The 22,044-nt window shown below is 41.3% G+C and overlaps 1 protein-coding gene across 1 annotated transcript in view; it reads right to left on the bottom strand.

The window, feature by feature from the left end:
• Positions 1 to 5,300: 5,300 nt before the first annotated feature.
• Positions 5,301 to 22,044, bottom strand: part of DDRGK1 (DDRGK domain containing 1) — a 49,524-nt gene continuing 32,780 nt past the window's right edge. The window contains exons 5-9 of the mRNA XM_009882545.1: positions 15,352 to 15,474; positions 13,064 to 13,102; positions 8,453 to 8,509; positions 6,937 to 6,985; positions 5,301 to 5,606 (exon numbers count right to left, since the gene is read on the bottom strand). Coding sequence (XP_009880847.1) covers positions 5,434 to 5,606; positions 6,937 to 6,985; positions 8,453 to 8,509; positions 13,064 to 13,102; positions 15,352 to 15,474 — 441 coding nt within the window. The 3' untranslated portion in view covers positions 5,301 to 5,433. The remainder of the gene's footprint in view (positions 5,607 to 6,936; positions 6,986 to 8,452; positions 8,510 to 13,063; positions 13,103 to 15,351; positions 15,475 to 22,044) is intronic.

Raw genomic sequence — 22,044 nt, 5'->3', positions numbered from 1 at the left:
GGACAAAATAAATTAGGCATCTGAATAGGTTTCTGGGACAGATCCTCAGCTGAGCAGCCCTGAGCACAGCCTAGCTGGCTTCCAAGTAATGATCAGTCTCCAAAACTGACTCTTCCCTGCAACTCCTCTTCTTTGGGGCTGGTTTTCTCTGCAGCCTCCCCTGTTGATGGGGCAGGCCATGCCAGTTGTTCAACGATTTTGGGTGCAGTCAGCAGAAGCTCGTTTGTCCTGATGCTATGTGCAAGCTCAGCGCTTTTGAGAACATCAAACAGCCGTGCAGGCACTTTCAGAAGGAGCTAAGCCACATGGGGGCGGGGGGGTTATCTGGCGTCAGAAAGGGAAGTGCAGATCTTTAACTCAAAAGGTTACTGGTCAACAAATAAATTCGCCACCAAAACAGCCTCCCCTGTAAGGAGAAGCCTTCTGAAGGGTGAAGAATAAATCTGGACCGGGTGGGCTGAAAAGGGCTGGAGCACCGCCGCTGTGGGGCCCTGTCCCAGGCCAGCCGGGGGAACCTCCAGAAAAGGGTTCCAAAAAGCAGTTTAGCTGCTGCCACTCTTTGTTTCACCATGTGAGCAGCTGGGAATGACTTGTCCCCAGGGACAGAAAATGTCACATTTGATGAATGCAGATGTATCCAGAGAGATCATGAAACGTTCCTTTGTCTTTAGGTCAGGAAGGGGATTTTTTTTTTTTTTTCCCCCCACTCCTTTGCTTCACTTGACTTTCACTTGGTTTTTTTTATATCAGAGAAGATGAAAAGAATTAAGGTCCCATCTCTACAGTGCTGTGGGCTCAAAACTTCCCTGGATATCAGCACTTTAGCGGGGATTCCTGCATTCAAGCTGCAGCCCGGGATTAATGCTCTGAATTTGCTTTTGGGGTTAAAAAACCCCAAATCTCTGAATCCAGAACATAGCTGTTCCTGTGCAGAGGGGAATATTGCAGCATCGTGATTCACTGCCATCTTGTGATACTTAGCATTTTCCTAAAAGGATCAACACACAATATCAATTAAAAAAAAAAAACCCAAACAACAAAAAAACACCACAAATCTGTTCCTTGTATCCATAGCTACAGGAAAAAGCTGGAAACTGTGAGTCTGATGGGCACTAAAACTCATATCACAAAGAAATAAAATTAAAACTAGTGACGTTTGTTGCTTTTACATTTTTATCACCATTAAATGCTTCACAATAAACTATATTATTTCACTGAGGCGCATGAAAAAGAAGCTGGAGTTTTCCTTGATTAGATCTCACTTTGTATGATATGAAGACAACGTTTTCAATCTAATTTTTTTTGGCCTTTGCCTTCGGGTGGAACGGCAAAATTAGGACAAGCTCGCTCAGATGAGCTAGTAATTACTATTATTATTCCTTCCATGTACAAGCAGAGTACCTGGGAGCTTTTGTACTAGTTCAGAGAGGAAAAACACAGTGATTAATGCTGCATAATGCACGGGCAAAGTTTAACAGAAAATAGGAATTTTTTTTTTTTTAAAGCCAAAAAATAGGGAGATGTTCCAGCTCTTTACAAATGATAAAAGCAGACTGGACAAAACAGCAGGAAGCAAAAGACCAAAACCATCCTGCCTCTAACAAAGAGGGGTAGCGGGAGTAGGTGTCCTTGCCCAAAGCTAATTTTGATGAGGGATTTGCATACAGATCACCCCTACGTGAAGAGCCCCGGTAGAGCTGAGCTGAGCAGAGCACCGCACCGGTTCTTAGTCATAAGCTACAAAGAGCTCACGCTCGCTTGCAAAAATATCTGTGAGAAACTTCACCATGTGTTTACATTTTTAAAATGGTAGATACTCCACGAAAGCGGTCACTGAAGAGCTTTTAAATTTTTATGCATCCAGAACACCCAAAATCTATGTTTCATCCCAGTATTTTACTATTTTACTGTGTTTACTGTTTTACCGGTGTTTTACTGCTAACTGTGCCAGACGTGACAGGAAGGACCACGCTGACACCAATGGACATGGTGGCTGGGGTTTTATGCTTGACCCCATAAAATTTTCCGTAAACGTGGGGGGAGGACCTGACTCTGGAGGAGTCAGGTGAATCTTGTATCATCCTGCAGGACTGCCATTCCCTACGAAGGAGGGTCAGGGCCAGTTTGGAACATCTGGGAAGGAGAGGAGAGCACCCCAGGTGCTGACAGACCATTCCACCTCTCCGCCAGCATCCTGAGCCTCCATCCTCACCCAGGACATTGGGGACACCCCCCCTCTCAGCCACAGCCACGACACCTGGGTGTGTCCCCTAATTTAGTGCCAGCAGCGATAACTGCCTTCCCCTTCGGTGTCTCTTCTCATTAGATATATGAAATGTGAATTATCACGTGATTTATGAATTCTTTCAGTGCAATAATTTTTGGGGCTTAGCCCTCAATTTCTTCCCCCTCCACTTCCACAGAAAAAAACATGAACACAGATTTAAGAAGCAGCATCAGGTTGAATGGCTTCATTTATAAACCGTCCAAACAAATGGCCTAGAGTAATTGCGCTCACAGTTTTAAACTGTCTTCCTGGACTCCATAAGTGGATTCCTGGAAACCAGCATAATGCTCTTTAATAGAAAAATCAGTTACAATTTAGCAGTGGTGGCTGTTCCCCAAAGCACAGACCAGAACGGGACCCGTGGGTCAGAGCACCAACACCCTTTGTCCTGACCTCCCACAGGCTCAGGCTCTGCAGCGATCTAGGAAGCCTCACCAAGGCAAACAACTTCTTCATGGCAGAGCTCAGTTTCCTTCTGCATAGGTTTTCATAAGAGTTTGCAGCCCACAGGTGCTTTTTGTTATCTGTAGTTTTTTTCTCCTATATTTTATATGGCTCATATTGACTGGCCTACGTGCAGCAAAGATCACGTAGCGCCCAAACCCAATACGAGTGAAACGAGTTTTCCTGAACACAGATATGATTGGGTGCAAATTGGGTGCAAAGAACAGGAATGGAAATGGTGGGAGAGGATTACAACAGAGAGATCAGCTGCTGGAATAGCTACACTGTCACATCTCATCCTGGCTGATGTTACATCTGACACTACAACACAGTCAAGCCAGATCACGTTAGCTCTTCCAAAGACCATCACCAAACCTGTGCTCCAGTTTCCACACAGTAACTCCACAACCTTAGGAACAGCATGGCCAGGGTCAGGTCCAAAATGCAGTACTGGCAATCCCTAGTAGGGAACCGTGGATATAAGCAAGCAGAGAGCCCCAGGCCCCAGCATTAGGTACGAGCTCAGCACTAGGAGGGACCCACAGCTTAAATCTAGTCTCCCACAATGATGGGCAACATGCAGAAAGATCTACAAAACTTGTTCGGTGACCCACGTCTCAGATGAAGGGCTTGATCTGTACCTTGCCCACCTCACAGGCTTCACTGAATATGGAAACACTCCTTCAGAACTCAAAAAGGGAGCTTAGGCAAGTGGCACTTCTGAGGCACCTGTTACTCTTAGAGCCCTCTAACAGAGCACGAATTTGGCTCACGGTAAATACTTTGCTATCACGTTCCTCTGCCTAGCACCTCCTCTAAACTGCAGCTCTCAATCAGTCTTTCTGTGACCTGTCAATCAGTCACAAACAACCCTTTTGGCTTTGGCACAGCCCTGTGAAACTCCAAGAACGAAATGGCTTGAATTACCGTTGTATTGCCAGACACAAATCTCATCCGAGCTAAGATAGAGAGGAGTAAAAGTAAAAGTGTAAAAGGAGATTGCACACACCATTCTCGGCAGGCAGCTGGCCCATGCTGAAGCAGCAGGGCAGTTCTGCCGGTGCAGTTGTCCTAGCAGAGCAGAAGCAAGCTTGCACCACACAGTGAACGTGGTGTTATTTGTTACATTCACAAAAACTGAGTGTACTTTGGAGTGATTTCAGTGGATTTAATGCAATACCTCTGGTCTTTGACTGGCACTCTGGAATCTATAGCATCACTGGCCGGCTCCTTTATCGCATAAAATCCTTTTAACACATTGAAAAAAATATCTCTAATACAAATATTTGCAAACCTTTCAATATTGTTTATTTTATTACAAGAACAGTTTAGGGCACAACAAAAAAAATCATGGCAAAATCAAGTTTTGAATAATTAAGAGACTTTACAAGCCTCAAATCTCAAATAATCTCTCTGCTGATTATTGTTGTGCAACACAGTAATGGCACACTGGTCTTTCACAGCAACGTGTGGTGCTGCACTGTAACTTAGTGCTCCTGCAGAGTATCCCATACAGCAGTAGTGCAGAGACTAAAAAGGTAATATGCTTCCCTATATTGCTTTATTTCTCTCTCATCTCACTGATAGTGTACATTTTAGTCTACTCAAGTTATCTCTAAGTTTGGCAGAGACAAAACCAGCCCCTCTTGCCCTCCCCAATTACTGTATATCCACAGAGATTCTGTTGATTTCAGAAAGGAGAATTAACAAAGCATCAATTAAACTATTAAAAAATTAATACTCTTACGCAGGAAACATACTGACCCCTACAATTAATATATTAATAAACATTTACTCATAACGTTAATTGTATGACTCATAGTGCCTGGATTTTTTATTTAAAAAAACCCCAACCATCCAAAACACAAAGGCCATGGGGCGGGGGTGTCTGAGGCCTTCAGACACATCGAGTTGGCTCTTACTTCAAAGGATGAATCATCAGAATCTGGTTGGTATCAGTAGAATTGGCCTGCACAATAAACGAGGCGAGCTGGCCTTTCCCTGGAGGTGTTTCTGTCTCTTGGCTACAGAAAAATAATGCAGCTCAGCTGCGTGCAAACTTTTTACACTATATAAACCAAGCAAAAAAGTTTTCTGAAGTACCCCCTGGAATCTCGCACATCATAGCCAGCACTCTCTTTCTAGAGTTTCAGTATATATTTCAGTAAGAACAGAGACACATCTGCAGTACTTTCTTTTTACTCCATCCTTCCAATGTTTATAGAGAAGACAAAATCTGCAAGCCTCACCCCTACACACCTATTATTCTGAGCTGTACATCTCATTGCCACAAAGTTATACAGCTCAGAATAAGTGCAGAGCAAGTCTGGAGAATCCCAAATACAATCAAAATCAAATATATTTGATACAGACATCAGAATCTGAAGACAATAAAAAGTCTGGTCACATGAAACTGACTGCCAAGATAAGGTAACCATGTAAAAATTGATACAGATGCATCAGAGTGTTTTAGCCTCAAGTTCTTGGCTAGCCTCTGTTGTACAAAAAGGCTGTCCATTTTTATATCATCTCTAACAGGATCAAAAGCAAAACTTTTGATCAAGTCTTGCAGCTGATGCTTAAAAAGAACATCCTATCTTCAAGCACAGTGAACGGACTAGAGGGGTTCTTGTTTATTTTTAATTATGTGGCTTATTCATTAGAAGGTTAAACTCCTGCTGTATTTTTCTCACGCCACAATTTCACGCCACGGTTGGAGCAACAGCTTGGCTCTCAGGCTGGAGGTTGATCAGGGAATTGCTTGCTTGCGCCAGCTCTGCGATAGATACTCGTCCTCTCTGTTTGATATACTGAGCCACGGCAGCCATCTCCTCTGGAGTGATGTAGATGAACTTTCCTCTGTCATCAATCACACCTACAGGGGGAAAGAAAGGACCCTGAAGTCAGCACTTTGGCTCCTCTAACTTCCCGACAGACATCAGTCACTTCTTTTGGAAGGGACGTTCAAACTGCTGAGGCTGCATTTCATATCTAGGGCAGGCAGAACAACGTGCCAGCAGTCAAGCTTTTATCTCCTCTCTGCTGTTGGGTCTTTGAGCAGGGCTATGACAATAGCCGAGTGCCTTGGTAAGCCTAATTTTGTTCAGCAAAGTAACACATTCCTTTCATCGTATGCAGCTAGCTGGTAGTACCACGGCAGCTACTTCAACTATGTAATTTTGGTGCTGATGTTCTGGGCCCAGACAGCTGGTGGAGAAAGGCAGAGTAGCAGGAGGGCCCAGGAGGTGATTCAGAGAGCCTATGGGGCCCAGCTCAGCCATTCCAACTTACCTTCTAAAAGGGAATGAAGCTGAATTTCCATATTCCAGTTGCTCCATCAAGAGCAAGGCTAAACCTCTCTGTTCTTAACACATTGCAGGATCAAATGCATAGCAGAGAGCCTCACTGGCACGCCTTTTAGGCCACGGAAACAGCCAGGACAGCACACATCTTTACACTTTGTTTCAGACCACTTTTAGGTCACTCAAATGGGTATCCACATGTACCCACCGAGACAGTTGTTTCCCAGCCATGACCACAGTATCAGGTCAGTAACCGTTCGCATTGGCACCTTCTCCTACTTCGTCCTTGGAAAAAAAAAAAAAAATGCCCAGCAATAAAACAGACTTGCTCAGACAGGGAGCTACCCATGTGCTCAGTCTCTGCTACATTCCAACTTCGATTGCGTGGGTACATGGCTAGGAACAAGCACTTCACTTACTACAGATTCCTGGAGCGCTCTGGGATGTTTGCTTCTCCCACAGCATGCCGTACCCTGGTACTGGCTCTAGCCACAGCACCTTTGAAACAGGCTTGCAAACTACCTCAAAACATTCTAATGATTCTTTTGAATTCAGACTTCAGAAGACATCATTTGCAGCTGGCTGCTCAGCAACCCCTAAAGGCTTTCAGCAGAGCTCAGTCAACACAGAACTTTGAGCTGGTTCCTGAACTCTTGGGGACATTCACCCCCCACCTCTGTATAACGTATCATAGCAGCAATCACATCCCACAGTGCTTTAAACAGTAGTTTCATGGCAGCTGAAGCAGGGATAATAAAAATATCTATTTATCAAGTCCTACGAGGATCTTCTACGGTTTAAAACAGAAATGACACTTAAGTCTCTCCCTACCATAGTTAAGGCATTTCCTGCACCACCTATTCACCAGCTAAAATAAAGTCCCCTTTGTGTTTTGGCTGTCACCTGTTAGAGTGCCATCTGCCATCAGGTCCTGGATTCTGTTAATTGCATCCTGTTCAGAAGGGAAAAAGGAATAACAAAGAAACTGATCAAGAGGAAGGCAAGAAACATTTCACTTGTTCATATAAACTACAGGTGGAGGCTTACATTTAATTCCCCAGTGTTAAAAGATTTCAGTGAAGGAGTATCAGTACTTCCACACAGATGCAGTAAGCCCTTTGATCTTAGAAGGATGAAGTGAGCTTCTGCATTTTGGGGTGTTCAAATAATTTCCCTATCCCCAAAAGAGACTTTAACTGCTGCATTTGCCGCCAGTTTTATGGAAGGGGGGTTGTTATACACATCCTCCCAGGGAAAGGCTGTGTAGTGCCAACGCAACGCACAAGTTCTATGAAGTATACTGAGGTACTTCTCCAAGAACCTGGCTACAGTCAATACGTTCCAGAGGCTTTTATATTTTTTTCATGCTACATTTAAGAGGAAATCTCTTTTACCAATCCAGAGAACAACTTGTTGAATTTGTTGCTGGGTTGACTCTATAGTTACTCCAAGCATGCGGTTCCAGTACACCTGAAGCTAGTATCTTAACTTTGGTTTCCACAGTTCTGCCTCTCTCCCTTTCTTGTATTTATGTGACTGCAAAAGCAAATTATAGTTTATATTTCAACCAGATAAATTTCCTTAACTGACTCACTGCATGCTTACATGAAGTTCTGGTTTAAGAGAGGGGCAGGGGCACAGCAGCCTGCACTTACAGCAGTGTAACCTGCTGTGAAGGGGCATCAGATTAGGTACAGAACAACAGAAAACAATGGTCACTTAAAAATATATGTCAAATGTGCTCAAATTAAAATAAACCAGGCCATGACTATTCTTCAACCTCAAAACATAAAGTGTTTAGAGAATAGAAAAAAGACAGAAGCGGGGAGGAAAAAAAAAGGACAAATATCACACCATGAGTTCACTTTCACAGGCTTATATAGTGCTGAGAGGGACAATTTTCTTAAGTACTGCCCTGGAAGACACAAATTCTTAAATGTTCTAAGAACACATAAGCAACCGGAGCAAAACACCTCGTCTATTGATTGTCTGCAAACATAACATTGTCCAATTATGTAGGCAGTGTCTGAATTTTCTTCAAGCTCTGTTTTTGATTCCCAAGTACCCTGAATTGCTCTATTACCAGATTTGCAAACACTATAGGATCCATTAGCCAACAGGCAGCTGTGCAAGAGGCAGACTGAGCACTTTTCACTGAAACAATCTTGTATGCCAACAATCCTTCGCTGGCTGGCTGGTACTTGGATGAATGGCCACAATTTTAGGGTTGACTTTGCTGATTTTCATCAAAATCCAAGCATTTTCAGTAATGCTGAGACACTTGCATAGATGTTACCCTTATTTACCCGCTTTATCTCCTGTCCTTTTAAACTCATTGCTTGTACTTGCACCCCAAATGGTCTTAGAAGGATAAGTACTAAGAAGGATAAGGTAAGTACTAACACAGATTAGTACTTACCTGTGTTCTTAAACCCAAATGTGAAGCCAAGTCCTCCAGCTGGATTACCTTTGTTTTCTATGGAAACAAACAGAAATTAAATGCAGCTAATGAATTAGAAGGTTAGCGTAATTCTTCTCCTTTCAAATAAAAAAATGCATTTAATAGACTAAGTAGAACTTGTCATTCTGACTAACTTTTCCTACTAAGCACTCTTCTCTGACCAAAAATTCTACCGTAAGTTACTTAAACCAGTCTGCTCTGTGGAAAGACTGAATGCTCTGACCCACTTAAGCGAAGACTCAAATACATTTGCCAGCATTCATCCTGAACCTTTTCTTACCTTAGGAGGACAGGATGAGCACAATAAACAGCCATGGCTCAGTTTTCACTGTCACCTGAGTTTCTCAAGTGCTACCTTTAATGTCCAGTATGCTTTTGCAAGATCCCTTTTTGTTTGAGAGATGTTTCAAAGTGCACTTTAAAATGATTACTGGTATTTATCAGCGCATACCTAAAAATCCAGACAAGACTGGCAGCATTAAGTGCTTTAGTCTGTTTTACTAATGTCTTGTGTATTAATGCCATAATAATCTTCCTAAGCAAGTGAACACCTTATTAAAATTGTCAGTGTTGGGAGCGTACTGCTAGCGCACTCCTGCACAGGCAGCACAATGATGTCTGAAAGCAGAAGCAGGAACTGCAAATTTTTTCATTTTGCTTTTGACAGAGATTCTTACTGCAGCCTTTCTCAGTCAGGACACAGTCACCACTGCTCACATCTGGTTTTATGCTTCTCTGTAGCTCCAGAGAATTACAGAGAAAACACCTGGTGCACTTGTCTGGAGCTACTTGGTTCCTGTTTTCTTATCTGCAAAAGTTTTAGAAACTCATCTCGTTAGATGCAGTAAGAGGATGCACTGTTTGTAAGGAGCTTGGAAAATATAAAACTTTTGAAAACATTCTGGACTACATTCTTAAGAGCCATATATGTACAGTCACAAAAGCTACATTTACATTATCAGATGCAATACTTCAAATGATAAATGCATTTGTTTCTGATCTTGAGAGTACACTGGAAGGACACTGAAGAAATAAAGACAGGCTGAAACAGATTAATCATTTTCATTAATAAAATCAGACACAAAAAGCCACACACAGACTTAGTAGTTGTGAAGTTTGATGCAGCCAAGCTAGAGAACTGAATACCATGGACTGAACGCATGGAATTGGAACCAGTCCATGGAATTCAGTTCTCAGAGCTGGGAACTGCCAAGATTCGTCACATCTTCTTTTAAAAGCATGGGGGGGGCATGTGCGCAAAGCCACATAAACAAGAAAAACACGATTTAAACCTTCACTTAAAGATATTCAGCCTCAATTAACACATTAACATGAAGCTTTTCAAGATAGATCCTGCTGTGAATAAGATCCTAGAGGGTGGGGTGGAATTAGGATGTGCTTCCCACACACTCTGAAATATAATGACATTGTGAGGTCCCAAGCCAGTAAAACACTTCACCACATGCTTCACGGTTTAGAGACAGGCTTAACTTTCATAGAGCAACATATATACATCTACACTTTACTGAATTAATTTAATTTTAGGTATGACTCTGCTGCTGTCCTCAGCAAGGGATGAAACAGAGCAAGAACTCCCAGTATTAAGATGAGTAGGATTTTTTTTCGTTATCTTGTAAGCATCGTTCTTCTTAAAGAAAAAATAGGAAGGGGTAAAGCCTCCAAGTCCTTTGCTATCCCTTTCAAATGTAGTTTGCTGGTTTAATTCACTGGCTGTAATTAAGATGCATTCAATGATATACTGTCAAGGTAGGTGAGAACAGTGTGATGGACAGCCTCATATTTCCCTGGGCCAACAGAGCTCGTGCTCCACAGCAAGGGAACTGCTCAGCCACTCGCTAACCTCTGCCCACTTCATTATTAACTTTTTTCTGAAGTGCTCAGAGAGCCCAGAGAGTTTTGTTTTGTTTGTAAGGTGTGTTGGGCAGCTACAGCACTGCTAAGTAAAACCATAAGGCTCCCATTAAGAATTGGTTATTCCGCTCCTCTGAGAGCAGAGCAGTCAAGTCTGTAACTTGAGGACTGGCCACCGTAAGAAGCAAACACAAAGGATGGCAACTGCAGCAGAAACAATGCCACAGCCTGAGGTGTAAAGTGGCAACATTGCAGCAGATGGGTTAAACTGGTTGTGGGGCTGCTATGAAACTCCCAAAGGAAGGGGGATGCTCAGCTTTCAGAAAAGCAGAATTGAGGGGCATCAATCCTTTTGGTGCCTTAAAGAAAAATCCCATTTAAAATCCCACAAGTCAGAGCCGGAGAAGAGGCTGCACTTCATTTCAAACACCCTTCGGAATGAAGCATGGGGTGAGCTACCTCCAGCCCGTTATACCAGTAAAATACGTTATTCAACAGAAGAGCTAAATTAATTTTTTTTTAAATGCCAATTGCTCTTTTAATCTCTACATTTTTCAGACAGCTACTAGCAGCTTAGCACTGCTTCTTGATATAAGTCAACAGTTTCTGTGAATAGAAGATGAGGGCAATATATAATCTATATATTAAGCATACTTTCAAGATTAAAAAAAATACTAAAACTTGTAAAAGAAAGCAATGCCCCAGTTCTGCAACTCATCTCTACATAGGAAATCAGGTGTTGAAGCAATTCTGAATTAGGTTTTCAGCCTGTGCTTAATTTCTCTGACGTCAAGTAGAAGTGACTAATATAAAACTATACATATGTGCTTAAACACTGAACTGAGAGTTTGTGACTAATCTGTTCCATCCATCACAACCACCAGGGCAACGTGCAGAATCAGACCCTACTGCATTATCCCTTGGAAACCCTCCCAATTTTAGTGGAAGATCCCAAAGGACATTGAAATATCCTACTGTTCTACCTACTGTTATTCTAGGGCAGCTTGTTTATCAAAAAAGAACAGTATTTTCCTTAATCCACAGCTTGGCAGTATCTTGAAAGCCTTAGATGGGAATGCATGAACTGGGATCACACCATGCCATGTAGTCCATTTCCACAGTTAGTAATTGAAACAGAGGGTGGTCTTAACAGACATGGCCATTTCAAATTTCCCCTCCCTTTCAAAGAAATCTCTCCGACTTCTGTGGAAAACAGAATATTGAAATAGCTGCAAAATGAAATGTGCCATCTGAAGGCTCACCGTCAGTCCATGGTTTTACTTAGGCTCTTTAAACATGTTATGCATGGCTTTTCCAATCTCTTCTCAGCTGTCTCGTCCACTTTTGGCGGGACTTCTGATCAAAGTTGACTGGCTTATGCTGGGGACTTGGTTACTGAACAGGGGCTATTTTCATTTGGGTTGCAGCAACGAAGGTGAGTCCTAACTCTGAATGCTACTAGCTTAGATATTTCCACATATACCCTGAGATCGCATTGATCAGAAAGCACTTGACGGATGCAAACCTAGCAGCCTCTCTCTGTGGACTGATGGCAATGGGATACACCACCAAAGGTGCCAGGGACTCAGGAGAGAGAGAGCAGCATAGCAAAAGATGCTCGCATGGTAGCTTTGCAGGGACCCTACAACGATCGAGCCATTGTTCAGACTTGCAAGGCAATAACTCACATTAACTTCTTGAGCAGAGTTACCTATGAGACAAAACTGCTTGTAACTCTGGGTTTTTGCTGGGGTAATGGACATGCAAAACTGGCCCAGAGTGTGAGATTCTGGATTAACAAAATGATTAGGACTTCACTAAGTATACAAGTGATTTGCTTACTGATGAAGCCTTTCACACACATGCCATACATTGTCAGATAAGAGTCCAGTTTCCAGTAAAGGAAGAAAGGGATTCATTAGGATAAAAGATTTGCCTAACATTGTTAGAGTAAGAGTAGGAAAATGCATTTGACCTTTGATATACCAATAGTGGAGACAGAAGCATTTGTCCTTACAGATCAAAAGTGGAAATACTCACGAATACACCATAGGTTTTAAATAACCAACCATACAATATGACGAAAGGGAGACTAACAAGCGATCTTTTCCTTAAATATCCCTTTCAAACATTAAGACAACATTGCAAATTGCATGGATAAAAACAAGAAAAGAAATCACATGAAAAGCTGGATTGACCTTTATAATGCCAGTGTTTCAGACACAAACACATCCTACAGGGCAGGCCACACGCTGGTACAGCAATTCTCATTCATGCTGAGCTGAGACATAGAGATTGTTTTCTAAATCAGTCGCTCATGTTCATAAACAAAAAGCCTGAATGTCCCAAGTCCCAATCAACAGCAAACATTGCTGTTCATAAACTCTGAGGGTGATCCACAAGGTGCAGAGTTTATAAAGCTTATCCCTATGAAAGAGGATAAGAGCTACAATCCTGCCCCAAAAAGCCAAGACAGTTATAATTGCAAACCATTTTAACAATGATGGACATGCTCATGCATGGTTAAGTAAATAATGCAGACTACATCTAAGGTATCACTTTTGTTACTTGTCAAATGCTTAAGTAAATAAAGAGGAAGTGAAGATTTCCCTTCTTTCTGCAACTCAGCTCTCTGACAAAGGTATTTTACACAATCTAACAAGTATGGAAGGAGAAGAAAGACCAGTGGTGGCTTACCTTAACGTATTCAAGAAATTCCATTAGAAAGCTGCGAGACTGGATACAGCAAGGAAAACAATTGTTATTTTAAACTCATGAACATTAAATGCATTGCAAACTTGCTGACTACAAATATTACAGAAGTGGTTAGCTTGCATACTTCTGAAGTTTTAAACACACACACCGAGGGAGATTTTTGAACTGGAAAAAAAAAAGTACAGATTTAATCTTAACTAGGAATTTAAGATAGGTATTTTCTAAGACAGGATACGGCTCTAGTACAATTTGTGTTTAAGTGTGTCATGGTTTGGGCCAGACTGGCCCCCTCAAACCAGGACATTGTGTTTTCTGAAAGGAAGTCTTTGACTTTTTTATTCTTCACATCATACATACCCTGCAATAACCACATCTGTGTGCGTTTGTGCATTGTGTATTAAGTTACATATACACACACCGAGGACATTTTGTACAGAGATAAAGTACAGAGTGATTCAGGAGAGACCTCATGCAGATGGTCAAGTGTAGCACACAGCTGTGCAACACATGTGGAAGCTCAAGCTGTTTTCAAAGCTATGCACCTGTAATCCAGCATTTCAATATAAGCGGCTCAATTTTCAAAGGCAATGCAAACAATGTGCATTTAAGTTAACAGGAGATCAAGTTACTCTGCAACCCTGGAAATCAATCAACCTTAATTAACTGCTCAGGTCTGGTCTCAGGACCTTAATTTTCAGCATGAGTTTCAGCACGCTAGCCTGAACAACACAAGGCGCACAGTCAGCTATTGTAAAGGATACTAAAATGCTTCAGTACATTATCCACCAAAAGGCAGAAGGGTGGCTTGCCATTTCTGCAAGGCTGGTGTCTCCAAATATCTAAATACCTGCGATGGCTTCTGAAGATGACTTTCAAATCGCCTACTATTAAAGTACTATCTCCCCGTCCCTACCACGTTATCTTATGTTGAGATCCAGGCATCATTAACTGCCTGCCAGGCTCTTTTGAGTGAGGAACACCCTTCTCTGTTCCCACATATAGAAAGATTAATATCTCCTTGAGAGGCAACTGTAGGAACACAGACAACCAACACATTCTAACTTTAAAGGGAGCCTAAAGTAGAACAATTTAATATTTTAGCTATGATCTGATCTTCTAACAAGATAGGCACACATTTTTGAAGGCGCTTGCAACAGAAAGTATGCATTTCACTGTTCTCTGCATCTCAGGAAATTCCCTACCACCAGATACAACTTCTCTTGGTATCAATCCCAGCATGATGGAGGAATTTCTCTTAAAGGAAAGGGGTTCATAGTGAGAATTTGTGACTAATGTCAAGCAATATTAACTCATTACAAGGTCCTCAGCCTAAAGCCACTCTCAGTCATGCTAAGGGCAAATCCATTCAATTCAACAGGGCTGCTTTAGCAGAGGAGCAAAGGCACACATGGCCCTGAAAAAAACAGACTTATGAAACGCACTGGACAGCTCAAATTTGGCAGCTACAACCCAACAGCAATTTCAGCATTTGATAGCAATTAAAATTAGTCTAACAGGTTTTCGGCAGACAGAACAAGAACACTGCCTCCCACAACAGTGGAACTTTTTCAAGTTTGCTGTGATATTATGTCAAGTATCACATTTCAACCACCATCCCCAGCAGCGCATCTGCAGGCAGCCACAGGAGGAGCGTGCTAGAATGTTATGCAGAGTTTGAAATATGATGAACCACAGCAATCATTTGCAACATTGAACGCAGAGCTTTCCAGCGTACAACCCACAAGCACCTAGGTAGTATCCTATGAATTCTCTTAAAACGATGACTTTTAAGACAAGAGCTTGTTTTTCATTTGATTTCACAGCAACTCCATTGGTCTAGAAAATAAAACCAAACCCAAGCAATTCCTCCCAGGATATGTGGGCATTACCAAATTCTGTATTTAGCCTTGCTTTCATCTGACCTACTGTATATAGGCAGGGCAGACCTGATGATGGTAAAAGAGTATTTGACTTCCAGAATGAGTTTTATTTCAGTCCTTACATTAAGGGAGGAGTGAACTCATTTCCAGTGATATGCATTTGCCTTCGTACTCTAGACTAATTTTTAGGAGTCTGGAACTAGGGCCTGCAGCATTCCCCAGGAAATATTCCAGGTTAACATGTGCCATATACATAATTTAGTTTTTACAGGCAAAAACATTTGGCAGACTCCTACTTTCACGTTCATTTTACATGAGACAGAATGCAGTAAGGACAACCTGAGTCTAACAAAGATAAAGGAAACTACAGTAACAGCCTAACATACATACCTCTTCCTCTGTCATTGATTCTTCAACCCCTTCCTCTTCAACTACAAAACTTTCCTTCAGCTTCAAGTACTCTTCATACTCCCTCTTCTCCTCTTCTTCCTTGGCCTTCCTTTTTTCCTCTTCCTGGACAGAAAAGATGACAAGTGGTCAGTTTGCTCCTCCCAAAATCAGGTTTAGTTTTAAGTAAAGTGGCATCTTCTTTATCTGCAGTCTGGTTTTACTTGGACAGACAGCAGATAAAAAGTTTCTAAAATGAGTCTAAGTTCTCAAATGATGGCATCATTGATTTCACAAGCCACCCTTAAGGTAATAACCATCTCACATGGTAGTGTAAGCTTGCATGCAATACACCTAGGCTGGCTCTTAACACATCTGACACAGGGGAGAAAAACCACTCTTATATAGAACCTGCTTTCTTAATTTGCATGAATATGTTTCTTCTGCAGATCCCATGACAGGAAGTCCCTGCCCCTAACTGTACTTTGATGCAACATCCACATTTTCATTAACTGGCCCCAATTCTGCTCTGATGTGCAGTAGTGTACATTAGGAATGATCACAAAGAATGGTGGAGTTGCACTGGCGTCCATCTGTGTGTGACAAACAGCTGTAAAAGGTTCAAGTAAAATCTCTTTCTTATGACATACGAGCAAACTATGTCTACATGAAATATAAAGAACTGTATCAAGTATTTTAGAAATAGAAGACAAGGTATGATTATGTTAAAAAAAAGAAAGGTTTTTTTACACGTTTGTTAACCAAAACCTACAGGCTCTGCTTTTAGTTATTTGCAATAAAAATACTTTCAGTTACCTACCCTGAAAGAAATGTTAGTGTCTTAAAAAAAAAAAAAATGCTGACCCAGATTACTCAAAAAATGCTTCAAATAAGAAAAGGTTTTCACTGGGAGCTCATAAATTTGCAGCTTTCCATGATTTTCTTTTAAAATTTGTTTTGTTCTTCTCCAAAGCTTCACACGGAAGAAAAATATTTCCTTACACAATGGTTTCTTCCACAGAGAAATTTATGTTTGTACAGCACGTGGTACAGTGAGATTCCAATCTGACTGGCCTCTGGTTGCTATCACATTGCAAAGACTTGATTAAAACTTAGAAAGATGAGTTCTTCAAATTTCAAGGACAATCTCTGGGCATTCCTTTACTATTAACAAAGAATTGATCTCTTAAAGAATAATTATATTGGTTTCTAAACGCTTGCCATGCTTCATCTTTGACACGAATATGGTAATTGCTTCCTTAAATGGCTGGAAAGCAAACACTTGTTCCATTAAAACAGGAAAAGACAGGAATAGGTAATTAAGTATATTGAAAAATGTCTATATTAAAAAAGATGCCATGTACCAGAAACAGGGATGGGAGGGTTGCCCTTCAATAAAAACTGAAGAAAAAGTGTATTTGGTCCCAATTGTGTTTAATCAAACTCCCAGAAAGTCATAAGAAGGGATGCTATCAACATACAAGTATGAGAAAAACAGGAATGAAATGATCTTACTGTATGTGCAAAGTCAAAACCATTTTTTTAGCCACTACCTTATGAAAAAACTACAGATCTGAGGAAGCTCTTGAGACAAAACAAGACTATTTTATGGGTCATTCATCACTGTAATAATTATTAGCAAAAACCCAACAGTAGATTTCTTCCTTATAAGCACTACAGGTGCCAAGAACAACATAATCATATTTCATTTGGAAGTGACAGCAATTGTTCTTTTATTGTAAGTGCATTAAATTTAAACTTGATCCTGGAAACACAAGAATAAGGTTCTTCCCCTGGTCTATTACAGAGGTTGTAATTCACCAGGATTTGAAATGAAGAAAAAACCCCACAATCACAAAACCTGAAAATTGCTTAGGCAAATTTCTAGATGGTTCTACAAAAAAAAAAATAATCAGAAGACAGTGTCCCATTTACAACTGAGCGCAACAATAACTAAGAAGTATTTTCCTGTTTCTGGAAAGTCTAACAACAAATGAACTAGACTTATTCCTGTCTTCCTTATCTACTTGGAGAACAGTACCTTCAATTTTATTAAAGCATACCAGCATGTTACTATCGGTACTTCCATTTCCAACACTTGCAGAAGAGCACCTCTCCTATGAGACTGGCAAAGCATTCAGCTACCAATCCCTCCTTTGCAGTCTCCTTAAAAGGCAACATGAGTTTGTTTTCCAGATCCTAAATTTTGATGTTACGATTGGCAGAGCATTTCCAGGTGGTCTGAGCCACTGATTCGGTAGCTAAAGCATGTCAGCCCTCAAAGCTGCATGTTTCCGGGTGGTTGTAGCCTCCTCCATAACACTAAGTATTTCCAAAAGCTTTTTAATCTAATAACTAAAAATCCCAGCCACTTCCTGCAGTCTCACATGCTTTACTATCTAAACTCACCTGTGATTCAATCTGTAGAAAAAGAAGGATTTAGCCAAACTGTAAACTAGTTCAAAGCCAAGGGGAGACATGATTTTGCATAACTGCACTGGGAGAAGCAACCAGCAACAGCTGTGGAAGCTGAGCAGGGGGAACTGTAGCAAAGTCAGGTTGTCTGTTAACACTTATTCTCAGCTATTTTTTTCACCATCGTGCTAGCACTCTTCTTTCACATGCCCAAGTCATGCAGCAGTTGCATGGTAGGTGCAGGGTCAAATTTAGGCAGGTTGCATTCCCCAAAAAACCAGTCTGTCTGTATGCATAACCCACACACGGAAACACTCTCAGCACCCCAGGGTCTACTAATGAAAGAGACCAGTACTTGCTTTATGCAAGTCATACAGGGGGCACTCAGCTCAAATATAAATTTTAAAAACCCCACATCTTTGTCAGTCAGGTTTTTTTGCCTCTCCTCTCATTCTGATCTCATTAACTGTTGTGGAGTTAAGTGGTAAAGCATGTGGCTCAGAGGAGAGATAATAGCTGGGCCACCTCCCTTACACGATGGGTGGGGTGGTGGGGAAATCCCAGCATCATGGAAATTTGGTAACTGCAGATGCTCACCTTCAGCTGCTTGCCCTTTTTTTTTTTTTTTTAAGCAGGTTTGCTTCTCTCCTCAGCCACCTAGATGTTACCCAAACTGGGGGCTCGCTACAGTGTAAAGATTTCTTTTTGATCCATTTACTACATGCATGTGAAACACAAACTCCCCCACTCTGATCACGTCTTTAACAGGAAAAAATACCAACCAACCAAAACAAGACCAACTTAATCACTCAAACCTTTCTTCCTTCTCTACTTTTTCTGACAAAATGTCCACATTATTACTGCTGGATTGACTGTACCTCTGCATGCTTGCCACCTTGCATAGCAGACACTCAAGAGCTTCCAGAACTTCATGCAGTCTGTGGATCTCCAGCACTCTGTGAGACACCTTCCAACACCCTTAACCCTTTCTATACCAGACCTGGTCAGCACTGACCTCCCACCACAGCCAGTCCCAGTCCTTCAGGGGACTGCTCTTCAGGCTCTCTCCGTCCCACCTGCCCACTGAGGACCTGCATTTGCTGTGTGGCTCCTTTCATATCATTACCTTCTGTTTGCCTTGATTACCTTGATCACAATGATTATTTCCATGACATCAAAAACATTAATTGTGCTAACTGCACAAGAGACCAATCTTTTACCGGGTGAAACCCATAGCGACTTGAAAACTCTTTTAGACTTACAGCTGGAAGCAGACCTTGACTCTTGGGATCACAAATCCCTCTGGAGTCCTGGGGTGCTGCTTGAATAACTGCACTGTTCTGGCTGGTTGACAGATTACAGCCTTCGAAGGTTTATCATGCACCACTATTTTTAGCAAAGGCTGAGGACCCTTACAATATTTTCCAACAAGTAGATACTGAAAAACTGTTTCTAGCTTTCAATGGAGTAACCCATTTAAGGTGACACTGACACTAAGTGATATTGGCCTATAGAGTAAGTAGCTTTTCTGAGAGCTTTGCCTAAGCAGCTTTCCCTGAGAGGAAACTGCTAGTTGTGTGCTGTGCCCACTCTCCTCCAAATCAGATAAAGAACCAACTTGCTGACAAACAAATCATTTATAGGCAGCTTATTCGACTGCTAAGTGGAAGAGATCTCATTGCTAGTGAGGAAGGTAGACCAAACGCTGGTCTCTCTTCAACCACTACCTGCTACCAGTCATCCCTGGTTTGTGGCTGTTTCCTAACATGCAGACTGAGGAAAAGCATACTGGTTCCTATGCCAAATGCTTTGAGGTTCAGGGACCAAAGAAACCCTCTTTGTAGAACATCCAGTTTTCACGCTGTTAGTGCAGGTTCTGCAGGAATCGAAAAGGGACTTCAGAGTAAATAATCTGGCATAGAGCAGATGGGTCTCTAGGATTCCTCCCCACCCCTGCACTGCTTAGACCCAAAATAAAAAAAATACCTTCAGAAAGACAGAATAAGTGTTCTTACCAGTCCTCATCCCATCAAAATCAGAGTAGAATGAGTTCTCTGCAAGCTTTTCAACTTGTACTTTCTGAGGAGAAATTAATTTTCAGGAAAGTATACACGTTTGAAAGCTGATGCTTAAACTGAAACTACATAGTAGTCTCCATCAGCCTCCAGAAATGCACTGTTTATGTATGAATAGTAGCTATAAATGCCAAACAGATAATAGAAAGCTCTGCTAAGAAAAACTCAAATCTCGCTGTTCACGTAACGCTACACATAATAAAATAACTCAACAATCAACATTCTAAAACCGGATGCCTATTCTTACATGATCAAATATCAAATCAAAGAGCCAAAACCTTAGGGTCTTAGTTCTCAAAAGCTTCAACAGGACCCTTGGGATCACTAGCTGATCCTCTATTTCTATAGCTCTTCAGATCCAGACCATTTTTATTTAGGTACTTAAAACACAAAACTGAAAGCCTAATGCAACTGCCCTAGTTTGGAAACTGGGCACAGCTGTGCTTGAGCAATACAGATTTCATTTTAATGTAACAGTGAACAAGCACCAGTGCTCGCTCCTGCTGTGGCCTTTTATTTCACAACAGTTAAAAGCTTGCTCCCTGGAAGAATGGTAGTTTGTCTACTGTATCAAGCTATGTTTCCAAAGCAGTCCACTCTGCAATGGATTTGCAGGCAACATACCCTGTTCAACACTGTATTTTAGTATAGAAGAGCGACAGCTGTGAGCCCTGCATCTGCACAAGCACTTTCCTTAGCATGGCAAAGCTCGGCTGAGGGAGTAAATTCTACAAAAATCCCTGTGCACAGAGAGGGGAAAAAAAAAAAAAAAAAAAAAGGTCTTGTGCGAGCAATCTGCAAGGCTTTGTATGAAGACACTGTTTTGCAACATCAGAGGAAGTTCGCTCTCATTGATAAGGTGGCAGTTGGTAAACCATCTCACCACTAAAAAACTCCAAGAGTGAAAGGGAAATCCCCAGGGTAAAGCAGAGCTGAAGCAAATGCCAATTATAAAGGAGCTTCCTCACATGCATAGCCAATCAGGTCATCAGAACACTGGAAAGGAAACTTGAATTTAAAAATATATTATCTAGTTTGCAACACTGGAACCAAAGGGCAACCACATTTTATTTATATGTGCATACAAATACATTTAAATAGAACCAGGGGGTTATTTTTCTCAAGAATATGCAAGATTTTAGCCCCCGTAACTCCCTTGAAGGAACAGTTCCCACTTGTAGTACAGCAGTGTGTAGAGTTGCCCAAAAACTAATTGGAGAGACATATCAGTTTGCCTTTAAAACAACATGGGCTTTCATCTGACCCAAGAATTCATTATTTCCACTAGACTCCGACTCTCAAACTACTTCAGTGGGGGGTATGTGAAAGGGGTAACAGTCCTGATGACTTTATCAAAGATCAACACTGGGGAATTTCTAGAAGATCTGCATGCTGCAACATGATTTTATATCCTCCTGATCTATTTGACTTCCCTCATCACCTGACAAACTTTTAGATAGTATTGAATGGCGCAGGAATCGCCCATTGTTGTTGACCAGGATTCAGCTATTAGTTTAAGGCTGTAGCTGAAATGCTGAAAGGAAATTCTGCTTTACACAAAGCCAATCTCAATGTTCACAGAAGTCCACACAATTTTGGTAGCACTTCTTGGGAGAGATATTGAAAAAAAGGTTAAACTGAAATTTAGCTAAGAAAGCCAGCTGTGCTTGTTTGAAGAGTTGCCACTGTTACTATACCTGCAGAAATACTATGATGTACCAGAAAAAGAAGGGGGGGGAGGGGGGGGAAAATCAAGCTATCTGACAACTGTAATATTCCTCAGACAAATTTTAGTGATGAACTAAATTTCTTGTGTGGGATTATATAAACTACAGAAGCATCAATGATCAAACTGGCTCCAAAAAGCTACCAGCTACCCTCTGGTTTTTTTATCTCATGACTATCAATCACTACTTGAGCTACATTTCATAATTTTGCCTTTCCATCTCCTAACTTATATGGGGGAATACTACTATCACACATGTAGTCCTCAATTCCTTACTTGTGACAAAACGTTACTTGTGGAAATGAAGAATCCTTTCTCTAGAGTAACATATAAAAGACATTTTTTCCTATGTATTCTATAAAAACATAATAAATCAAATGATCCCTTTATCCCTTATTGGGAGCTAGAAAAGACAGTCAGTATCTTTTACATCACAGAATCAGTCTGTAACAAGATTTGAAAGATAAGATGTTATGATCA

This window comes from Charadrius vociferus, unplaced genomic scaffold, assembly GCF_000708025.1.
Source record: "Charadrius vociferus isolate BGI_N301 unplaced genomic scaffold, ASM70802v2 scaffold213, whole genome shotgun sequence".
Taxonomy (NCBI): Eukaryota; Metazoa; Chordata; class Aves; order Charadriiformes; family Charadriidae; genus Charadrius; species Charadrius vociferus.
This window is presented reverse-complemented; position numbering and strand designations above follow the sequence as displayed.